This window comes from Hyla sarda, chromosome 2, assembly GCF_029499605.1.
Source record: "Hyla sarda isolate aHylSar1 chromosome 2, aHylSar1.hap1, whole genome shotgun sequence".
Taxonomy (NCBI): domain Eukaryota; kingdom Metazoa; phylum Chordata; class Amphibia; order Anura; family Hylidae; genus Hyla; species Hyla sarda.
The window spans coordinates 492,147,690-492,158,811 of NC_079190.1; the positions used below are offsets into that span (position 1 = coordinate 492,147,690).

Here is an 11,122-nt window from a genome sequence, read left to right on the forward strand (position 1 = left end):
TAGATTCTGCTGAAAGAATGAACATGTTAATTCTTTCATCGAAGTCTGGAATTTCAATTTCATCAACAAAATTTGTGTGCACAGTAGACAATGGAAGGCTGCTGCACCGGAATTCCTTAAAGGAATACTCCGGCCCTAAGACATCATATCCCCTATCCAAAGGATAGGGGATAAGATGTCTGACCGCGGGAGTCCCTACCGCTGGGGACCCCCGCAATCTTACATTTTGCACCCACCTCTTTGAGCTGCACGCCGAGCTTTTAGGTCACAAACTGCCGGGTGCCGACCACGGGGGCGGAGTGGTGATGTCACGCCCCATCCCTGCTATGCAAGTCTATGGGAGGGGGCGTGATGGCTCGGAATTTCAGTCTCGGAAATTCCAACGCGTGAACTGAGCCCGGCAAAACCCATTGGAATCAATTGGAGTGTGTTGCTAGGTGGAATCCGCACATATGACCTTTTGGATATTCCGCGCCGATTCCTCAGTAATGTGAGTTTGTACATTGCAGCAGATGAAGAATGATACAGCAATGCCGATCTCGTCACTGAATTTTGTGTTTTACTTTTGCAGGTTGTGGCCAACATTTCGGGCTGCCATACAGAAGCACTTTTGGACTGTCTGAGGGCAAAATCTGAAGAAGAAATTATGTCTATCTCCGCTGCTATGGTAACTGTTTATAAGAAAAACGGTTTGTTGCCCATAACAACCAATCACAGCGCAGCTTTAATTTCGTACTATGCTCGGATGAATGAAAGCTGCTCTGTGATTGGTTGCTATGGGCAACAAAGATGGTATTATAGTCAGCTTTCAGTCACGTTCAGTCAAGTCTTTTCCAGTCAAACACTCTGTACCGCATAGGGAAGCTTCCATTAGGCTGCTAAGCTCATCAATCAGATATTATCATTTCTATTATATATCTTCTACTTCTCCAGGTTTCCCTTTACCTGAGAGCAGTGCATTGTGGGTGTAACAACGCTGGATGGTCACAAGACAGCACAACTAGGCTTTACTGATAACTATCGCCTTTTCTACATCCTCTCAGTCCTCAAAAGTGCCTGGGACTTCCAGTAGGGCTGAATTGTATAACAACTAGAGCTGTGTTTCCCAAGAAGTGTGCCTCCAGCTGTTGTAAAACTACAACTCCTTGTGTGCCCGAACAGCCTAAATTTCCTCCCATATGTTCAAGAGAACGAATGATGAAGAGCAAAATCAGAAACTGATGAAGACTGATTAACAGAAACAAACTGAAGTATCTAGAACCTGACACCCCTATCGTTTAAAATATCCATAATCCCTTGTTTTGCAAAGCTCACCCTAAGGGTACGTTCACACTACGGAATTCCTGCGGAATTCTATGGGCGGAATTACGTGTGTGGAATTTCAGCGGCGGACAATTCTGCGGCTGAAATTGTTCCGCGCAAAGAAAGAACATGTTCATTCTTTGCGTACTGGTGACGGCTCAGTGCCCCGCAGCCCTAGAGCCAAAGTATTTTCGTCGGCGGCCGCCAGACAGAATCTCTGCTCGCTGAATTCAGCGAGCGGAGATTCCGCAGTGTGAACGCACCCTAAAACAAACAACAAGAAGGACTCTAGGACCCAGAGATAAAAACCAATGCTGAGCCATATAGAATTAAAGGGGTACTCCAGTGGAAAACATTTTTTTTAAATCAACTGGTGCAAGAAAGTTAAACAGATTTGTAAATTATGGACCCAAAAAGATAAGGATGTGCAGCTCACAATTAACTAGTCAAGGTAAGGAGGTTGTACACCTACACCTGGTGTTGGGTAATTTAGTAAAAAGAAAACAAGAACCCACCCCTCAAAACTAGTATCAGAAAGACTGATACATAGATTAAATCTGGTTAAATATAAATTAAGACCGTGCTTCAATTATATGATACAAAATGACATAAAATTTTATTAAAATAATATTTGCAAAATAAACCTCATAGCACAGGGCCCTTGTGCAGAGGTTATAAAGATTGTATAACCATATAATAAAACATTAGTTAATACACACATTTTCTTTTTTACTAGATTTGTAAATTACTTCCATTAAAAAATCTTAATCCTTCCTATACTCTTTAGCAGCTGTATGCTACAGAGGAAATTCTTTTTTTTCTTTTTTTGTCTCATCCACCGTGCTCTCTGCTGACACCTATGTCCATGTCAGGAACTGTCCAGAGCAGCATAGGTTTACTATGGGGATTTTTCCCTGCTCTGGACAGTTCCTGATACGGGCATCAGGTGTCAGCAGAGAGCACTGTGGAGAAGCCAAAAAAGAAATTCAAAAATAAAAGAATTTCCTCTGTAGCATACAGCTACTAAAAAGTACTGGAAGGGTAAAGATTTTTTTTATAGAAGTAATTTACAAATCTCTTTAACTTTTTGGCACCAACTGATATGACCAGGTACAGAACTAGGTTACTAAAAGGACTAGTGGAATAAAAAAAATAAAAAAAAAAAACCCTAGGTTTAAACAGACAGAGCATATGCTGTAATCTGCACCACACTGCAAAAGTCACCAAGCTTCCACCAAGCTGAATCTACAATAAGAAACGCAGGCTAGAACAAGATACCAGAGAAATATAAGAAACCCTGGGTTTAAAAAAAAAACTGAGAAAATCCTATAATCGGCACCACAGCGCAAAAGTGAAGGATAGTTAAAGAGAAACGAACCAATCAGAAACTTATACTTAAAAGTTTTGCCAAGCTGTATCCACAAGAAGAAAACTAGGCTAGAACAAGGTACTAGATAAATACAATAAATACTAAGTTTAAAGGAACAGAACATAAACTATAATCTGCACCATGATGCAAAAGTCAGGGATACTTAAAGGGGTACTCCGGTGGAAAACATAAATTTTTTTTTAAATCGACTGGTGCCAGAAAGTTAAACAGATTTGTAAATGACTTTTATAAAAAAAAATTTTTTTTACCCTTCCTGTATTTTTTAGCAGCTGTATGCTACAGAGGAAATCCTGTTCTTTTTTTAATTTCTTTTTTGTCTTGTCCACAGTGCTCTCTGCAGACACCTTATGCCCGTATCAGGAACTGTCCAAAGCATTAGAACATCCCCATAGCAAACCTATGCTGCTCTGGACAGTTCCAGATACAGGTGTCAGAAGAGAGCACTGTGGACAAGACAAAAAAGAAATTCAAAAAGACCAGAATTTCCACTGTAGCATACAGCTGCTAAAAAGTACAGGAAGGGTAAAGATTTTTTAATTGAAGTCATTTGCTTATCTTTTTAACTTTCTAGCACCAGTTGACTAAAAAAAACATGTTTCCCACCAGAGTACCGCTTTAAAGAGAGGCCAAGCAATAAGAAACTCCTACACCAGCAGGATCAGCTGATCATGAGCAATCCATCTGCTGTGAGGCAGTTGCATGGCTATTAGCCCAAACAAATTGATAGGAGAAGACAAAATGGCAGGATGATACCCTACTTTTACCTTAGTATAAGACCTGATGTGATGTAGGAGGAGAATATGATATATGAAGCAAAGAACTTTGGGGAAATGTTGGTTACCATGGCGCATGTTGTATAATGTATATGGGTCTTGGGGGTGTACTGCTTTTTCACAGATTTTTGACAATTGCAGAAATTTAGTGCTGTGCCTGCAAGCATCGACGGGGTGTACTTCCCTAAACCTGTGGAGCAGATTATGGCCGCTAAAGAGGTGAACAGTGTCCCCTTCATGACTGGAGTCAACAACCAAGAGTTTGGATGGATCGGCCCAACGGTAAGACTGACAGAAGAGGAAATGATCAGATAAAAACAATGATCATTATAATGTTAAAGGGGTACTCCGGGTGGAAAACTTTTTTTTTTAATCAACTGGTGCCAGAAAGTTAAACAGATTTGTAAATTATTTCTATTAAAAAATCTTAATCCTTCCAGTACTTATTAGCCACTGAATACTACAGAGGAAATTATTTTCTTTTGGGAACACATCACGAGCACAGTGCTCTCTGCTGACATCTCTGTCCATTTTAAGAACTATCCAGAGTAGGAGAAAATCCCCATAGAAAACATATGCTGCTCTGCACAGTTCCTAAAATGGACAGAGATGTCAGCAGAGAGCACTGTGCTCGTGATGTCAGCAGAGAGCTTTGTGTCACCAAAAAGAAAATAATTTCCTCAGTAGTATTCAGCAGCTAATAAGTACTGGAAGGATTAAGATTTTTTAGTAGAAGTAATTTACAAATCTGTTTAACTTTCTGGCACCAGTTGATTTAAAAAAAAAAAAAAAAAAGTTTTCCACCGGAGTACCCCTTTAAATATTCTCATCCTCATATTGTTCCAGGCTTTGAACATCCCAGGATTCCAAGAAGGAATGGAAAGAAAGACAGTGGAAGAAATACTAAAGAACTTCCCCCTACTGGTAGGAGAGCTGTCACCACAGGTGGATTGTGGGTTTAAGGGGTACTCCGCTGCTCAGCGTTTGGAATAAACTGTTCCGAACGATGGTGCCGGGGTCGGGAGCTCGTGACGTCATAGCCACCGCCCCCTCATGATGTCACGCCCCGCCCCCTCAATGCAAGTCTATGAATTTTAGGAACTGTCCAGAGTAGGAGCAAATCCCCATAGAAAACCTATCCTGCTCCGGACAGTTCCTAAAATGGACAGAGGTGTCAGCAGAGAGCACTGTGGTCAGACAGAAAGGAAATTCAAAAATAAAGAACTTCCTGTGACGCATACAACAGCTGATAAGTACAGGAAGGATTAAGATTTTTTTTAACAGAAGTAATTTACAAATTTGTTTAACTTTCTGGCACCAGTCGATTTAAAATTTTTTTTTTCCAGGGGAGTACCCCTTTAAACATGTCCCCTATCCACAAGATAGGGGATAAGTGTCTGATCACGAAGGGTCTCCAGAACAGGGCTTGTCTCTCCCTGCTACGTACTCCGGCCGCAACCTTCCGAGATGTACTAGTCTCAGCAGTGTCGGCGCACTCAGCCAATCACTGTCAGCAATGATGTCCAACCTAAGCCTCTGATTGGCTGAGCGGGCCTTCACTGCCGGGACTAATACATCTGGGAATGTGGGGGTCAGAGCATTCAGCGGGAAGAGATGGCCCCCATTTTGGAGATCAAAGGAGGTCCTAGTGGTAGGACACCAACCCCCCCGATCCTGTAGATGTGGAATATCTTTGCTTCTTGAGATACTTCCTTTACAGTGTCCAATAAAAATGGTATAACTGTATGTAATTAGTGACAACATTTTGTTAGCAATAAATACAAGAAACCCAAGTAATACCAAAGGTTGTGCACCCAAGGCACAAAACAGTGTGCGCCAGCTACCCTTGCCCAAATGAACCCACCCACAGGCTGCACATCCAATAGTTATGTGTCCACCTAAAAGCTGCAGTAAGCACTAACTCAGGTGTCTGCCCTAGATAATGTCTTAATGATCATCTTTCTGGAAATATCTTTTTTAAGAGTTCATTCTCCAGTGCCTCCTACCTCCTGATGAACGAGTATATCGGAGATAAGACCGATCCCGCTGAAATCCGGAACAGCTTTGTAGATCTAGTTGGAGACCTCATGTTTGTCATTCCGGCACTGAAAACAGCCAAATATCACAGAGGTAGGAGGAGCAAGATGCAAAATAACCTCTTCATATATGGAAAGGATGAAATAGGACGTTCTTTATTCCTCCCTGTGATGTTGGGTTCGTCTATTGCGCAGAACGTTGCTTGTTATCCTGTAATAACACATGTCCATTTCTTCTAGATTCCGGCAACCCCACCTACTTCTACGAGTTCCAGCACCGTCCCTCCATCTTTAAGGATGTTAGGCCCGACTTTGTGAAGGCCGATCACGCGGATGAGATGTTCTTTGTGATGGGAGGTCCCTTTTTAGAGGGCAACCTTCTGCCCTCAGGTGAACCACTTACAGGCTAATCGAATGGTCTGCAGAGATACAGACTGCGCACTGATGATATGATGGCAAATTTTCAAAAAAATTAGGACATAGCCGTGACTTGTGTTCATTTTACTTCTTGGATCAGTTTCTTTTAGGGTGCGTTCACTCGATTGGATCCACAGAGTATATTACGCTGCGGATCCGCCGCTGAAGGACCACTCTATGGCCTTTACATGTGCCTGCTCGGAGCGGCAATACGCCGCTAGGAGCAGACACACTGAAGTGATGTGCGAATGGCTGCGCATGCTCGGTGTACTTGCACACGTCGCGGCCGCTCCCCCTGCTCTATGAACTAGGCCGAGAGCTGCCGTGATGTGCGAGTATACTGCGCATGTGCGCGGCGACTCGAACAATCGCATTGTGTCTGCTCGTAGTGGCGTATTGCCGCTCAGAGCAGGCACATGTAAAGGCACCATTCAGCGGTCTTTCAGCGGCGGATCCGCAATTTAATTTACACTGTGGATCCGCTCGTGTGAACACACCCGTTCACACGAGCGGATCCACAGTGTAAATTACATTGCTAAATGGGTATTCCATGAAAAAACATTTTTTTTCATATCAACTTTTTTCAAATCAGATCCGGAAAGTTAAACAGATTTGTAAATTACTTCTATTTAAAAAATCTTAATCCTTCCAGGACTTATCATCTGCTGAAGTTGAGTTGTTCTTTTTTTGTCTGACAACAGTGCTCTCTGCTGACACCTGTGTCTGTCTCAGGAACTATCCAGAGTAGGAGCAAATCCCCATAGCAAACCTCTCCTGTTCTGAACAGTTCCTGAGGCAGACAGGGCTGTCAGCAGAGAGCACTGTTGTCAGACAGAAAAGAACAACTCAACTTCAGCAGCTGATATGTACTGGTAGGAGTAAGATTTTTTTAATAGAAGTACGGTAATTTACAAATCTGTTTATCTTTCTGGATACCCCTTTAATTCTGTTCTGGAACCCTCGTACTTTTCACATTTGTGTTTGTGACACTAAATAACAGTCTGTGGTGCTGTGATGCAGGTTCATGGGAAAACTGAATTTTTGGGACACATTTTGGGGATACAGTATGAGAATTCAGCAAATTTTCAGCATTTTCCACTGTAATTCTCTGGTTTTATTCTCACAGAAGCCTTCAGTGAAGAAGAAAAGATTCTGAGTAAGACTGTTATGAAGTATTGGGCCAACTTTGCCCGCACTGGGTAAGAGATTAGTACAAATGACTTAAAGGGGTACTCCGTCCCTAGACATCTTATCCCCTATCCAAAGGATAGGGGATAAGATGTCTGATCGCGGAGTATGTCTGATCGATGTCTGATCTTGGCTGCGGCACCTCAGACATCCGGTGCACGGATGACTGGCGGTGCGGGCGGAGACTGGTGACGTCAGGGCCATGCCCCCTCAATGCAAGCCTATGGGAGGGGGCGTGACGCCCGTCACGCCCCCTCCCATAGACTTGCATTGAGGGGGCGTGGTCGTAACATCACAAATGGGGCGTGGTCGTGACATCACGAGCCTCCGGTGTTCGTTTAGAGCGTTGGGTGCAGTAGGATGATCGCGGGGTTCTCCAGCCGTGGGACCCCCCATGATATTTTATCCATTCCCCTATGCTTTGGATAGGGGATAAGATGTCTAGGAGCGGAGTACCCCTTTATGGACTGTGTGTGCAGCTGATATTTGCCGGCTGTAACTGTACTGTAGGTTGCTGGTGGACACTAAATGTGGTGTATCTACTGCAGGTTCTTTTCACAGGAAAACAGATGTTGTAGTCTCCACATTCCCTGACTCCTCCGTCAACCATCTCAGGGTATTGATAAATCCCATCATCGTACCCCTTCCATGTTTGGGATGATATTGATTCCTTTCTCTTCTCGTCCACAGTAATCCCAATGGGCCAGGTCTGGTGTATTGGCCACCGTATGACCAAGATGAAGGTTACTTGGAGATTAACTTGAAGCAGAAGGCTGCAAAACACCTGAAGACTGAAAAGTATGAATTCTGGACCAAGGTGCTTCCTCAGAAGATGCTACAGGAAAAGCAGGAGCTATAGTTGGTCTCCAAAAGAGTTTACTCAACAACATTCTGTCTGGACCCCATAATACAGGTTATATATATATAATTGATCCATGTTACGCTGTACAGCTCTAGATTCGGGTCTGTACTATGTGGATGAGTGAATAAGTGGCCCTCCCAGTGCCAGGTTTGTTTTCTGAAATTTTGAAAATGATACATCAATAAATAAAGGATTTGTTAAATTTATTTGCTGTCTGGTCTCTGATGTAGTAGACACTATGGCCCTCAGAGCTTGAGTTACTGCTCACGTCATTTGCTTCAGTTTTCACATGCAGTCCTATGTTTGGCATCAAAAGTGTTAAAGGGGTATTCCGGCCAAAAACCTCCAATCCCCTATCCAAAGGATAGGGGATACGATGTCTGATTGTGGGGGGCCCGCTGCTGGGACAACCGCAAATCTCCGTGCAGCACTCACATTTTATGCGGGGCTGCGTGTCCAGTCTCGGAAACCATCGTGTTTCTGGGACTGGAGACGTGACGTCACGCCACGCCCCCTCTATTCATGTCCATGGGAGGGGGCGTGGTGGCTGGGAAAGGGACCCTGGGACCCACATCAAGGAGATCCACATCACTCAGATAGGTATTTATAGTGGGAGGTCATGAAAGGACATTGGCCCAGATTTTATCAATGAATGTCTACGGTAGAGCTATTTCCCCACATTTATTTGGGTGGTGAGTTTGACTAGCGTGCATCTTATTTATCAAGAAGGTGCAGCAGGATGATGAATTTTGCGCAGCTCTGCTGTAGTGGGAAAAGCTCTACCACATACACTTTTTCTAGACACTTGAGAGGGAGGGAAGTAGACACTTTCAAAGTCCTGAATTTGGCAGGTTTGGTGTTTTTACTTACATTCACAGAGCTGCTGGGACATTTTTACTTGCATTTTAGACGCTACAATCAAATTTGATTGCAGTGTCTAAGGGGTTAAAGCCGGGCATCACCGTGAAGTCTGGCATTAGAGATGGGTCCTGGTGGCAGTTAGCCACCAGGACCACCCAGCTATGACCCACAAGAAGTTAAAGGTTGAATTGCGGAAGGTAGAAGTGATTCTCATGCCTATTGGTAGGTGGTGTAGCTTTGCGCCTAAAAAAAAGTACCTTTGCGCACAAAATAGCGACTTTTGGTGAAAAAGTTCTACTGGTAGGCAAAAAGAGTAAAACGGTCTATATCAAAAAAATGCATAAAAGTTGCTAAATATGCTGCTTGTGCCTGAACTGCGCCAAAACATAGACAAAAAAAATGCTCTAAAAGCAATGCTAAATCTCCCCCATTATGTCCTGAGAAAGGGGGCAATCAGATCTGAAATGCGTTTACAATTTTATTAGTTTAATGGTAATAAATTGCAGCAATAGAAGTTTTTATGTGGAGGATAAGATTTTATATGAACCAGTGAGCTGAAGATACCATCTATACCTGTGATACCTGCGTCATAAATAGACGTGGAAGAGGTTAATGTAACGTAATGTATTCAGGCATGCACCCCCCTAAGCGGAGTGAGTACTATACTTGAGCTGTGCTCTCCCCACAGCCTACGGTTGTTCTTGTTTCTATATACAAATTATACTTGGAACAAGAAGACATTGAGTCCAAAGTCTTTATAGTTGTTCCTGCCCCTGTAAACATATTTGCTCTCAGTACACAGAAAACTCGTTTCAACTCGGTTCAATGTAGAACTTGGCAATTGTCCTTTCAATGCAAACATATTACAAAAGTTCATACTCCCAATAACACTAGCTTGGACCGCCAGGCAACAAGTGACTGTGCAGAAAGTGACAATGCGGACGGATCACTAGAGTGCAGAACCAAACTGAAAATTCAGCAGCTGCCTTTCTGGGGTCCTAAAAATAGACTTAATATAAATATGACTCTAAAAAATAGAAAAAAGGCAGAGCTTCCCATGGGATGGTATTGCTGGTATACAGGTGTGTTCGTTGAGGAACCATAAGCAAAACTGCTCACCTTGTATAGTTGTGTATCAGCCACAACTACTATATGCGCATAAATCCAGACGAGCGGTTCTGCTTTCCCGGAGTCGGTGTGGAATGATTCCTAGCTGAGGTTTGCAATGGAGCGAGATAGAGGAAAAAAGCCGGATAGGTAGCGCAATTTACTCAGACGTCAGTTAGCGGTATTATTCTTCTTTATTAAAGCCAAATCGCAACACGTTTCGAGGCTAGCACACGCCTCTTCATCAGTTGAAAACAGGCTTAAAGGAAAACTGTCACATATTTTCTCCCGCACTATCCACATGTACTGGTGGATAGTGCGGGAGACTCTGATTAAAACCTTGGTCTGATCCGCGCTGCCGTTTGCCCGCACTTGTAGTTTTAATCTCTGTGTATATCCAGCTGTAACTGGCAAAGGCGGTGCTTCTGCGGGCTAACTGACACTGACGTCAGCGCCACTCATGAATATTCATCCCTCCTTTTCTCCCTCTCTTCGCCGCTCCTAACCAGAGGGAGGGATGAATATTCATGAGCGGCGCTGACGTCAGTGTCTGTTAGCCCGCAGAAGCCCCGCCTTTGCCAGTTACAGCCGGATATACACAGAGATTAAAATTACAAGTGCGGGCGAAAGGCGGCGCGGATCAGACCAAGGTAGGGCTCGTTTTAATCAGCGTCTCCCGCTCTATCCACCAATACCGGTGGATAGTGCGGGAGAAAATATGTGACAGTTTTCCTTTAAGCCTGTTTTACCTGATGAAGAGGCGTGTGCTAGCCTCGAAACGTGTTGTGATTTGGCTATAATAAAGATGAATAATACCTCTAACTGACGTCTGAGTGGATTGCGCTACCTATCCAGCTTTTTCCCTCTATCTCGCTCCATCCCAAGACTTAATGGTAGGGCTGAATAGGGAGACACCACCCCCCCAGCAATTGTGCATGTGAATACAATCTTGTATCGATGGCATTGGTATATGAATGACTACTCACTAAGAATAGCATTTGCTGGATAGGTAACTACTCCTCAGAGACGACTGCATCAAATGGGGGTTTTGGTACTTACAGTATAACAAACAAATATAATATACAAAATCAATATATAACTATAAAAGCCCCAACCACATAAAACAGAACAACACTATCTACATATACAACAAAAATGATAACACCAAATAGCAACCAAAATAACG

At 43.3% G+C, this 11,122-nt stretch overlaps 2 protein-coding genes across 6 annotated transcripts in view; one reads left to right on the plus strand and one right to left on the minus strand.

The window, feature by feature from the left end:
- Positions 1 to 8,109, plus strand: part of LOC130357159 (fatty acyl-CoA hydrolase precursor, medium chain-like) — a 70,870-nt gene extending 62,761 nt beyond the window's left edge. For 4 of the 5 annotated variants that reach the window (XM_056559641.1, XM_056559642.1, XM_056559640.1 and 1 more), the window contains exons 7-13: positions 572 to 667; positions 3,607 to 3,747; positions 4,312 to 4,389; positions 5,448 to 5,595; positions 5,742 to 5,891; positions 7,045 to 7,117; positions 7,797 to 8,109. In XM_056559641.1, coding sequence (XP_056415616.1) covers positions 572 to 667; positions 3,607 to 3,747; positions 4,312 to 4,389; positions 5,448 to 5,595; positions 5,742 to 5,891; positions 7,045 to 7,117; positions 7,797 to 7,965 — 855 coding nt within the window. In that variant the 3' untranslated portion in view covers positions 7,966 to 8,109. The remainder of the gene's footprint in view (positions 1 to 571; positions 668 to 3,606; positions 3,748 to 4,311; positions 4,390 to 5,447; positions 5,596 to 5,741; positions 5,892 to 7,044; positions 7,118 to 7,796) is intronic. The other variant, XM_056559643.1, reaches the window with a different exon arrangement.
- ERG (ETS transcription factor ERG) overlaps positions 1 to 11,122 on the minus strand; it is a 414,806-nt gene that overhangs the window by 169,369 nt on the left and 234,315 nt on the right. The gene's annotated exons all lie outside the window — the stretch shown is intronic.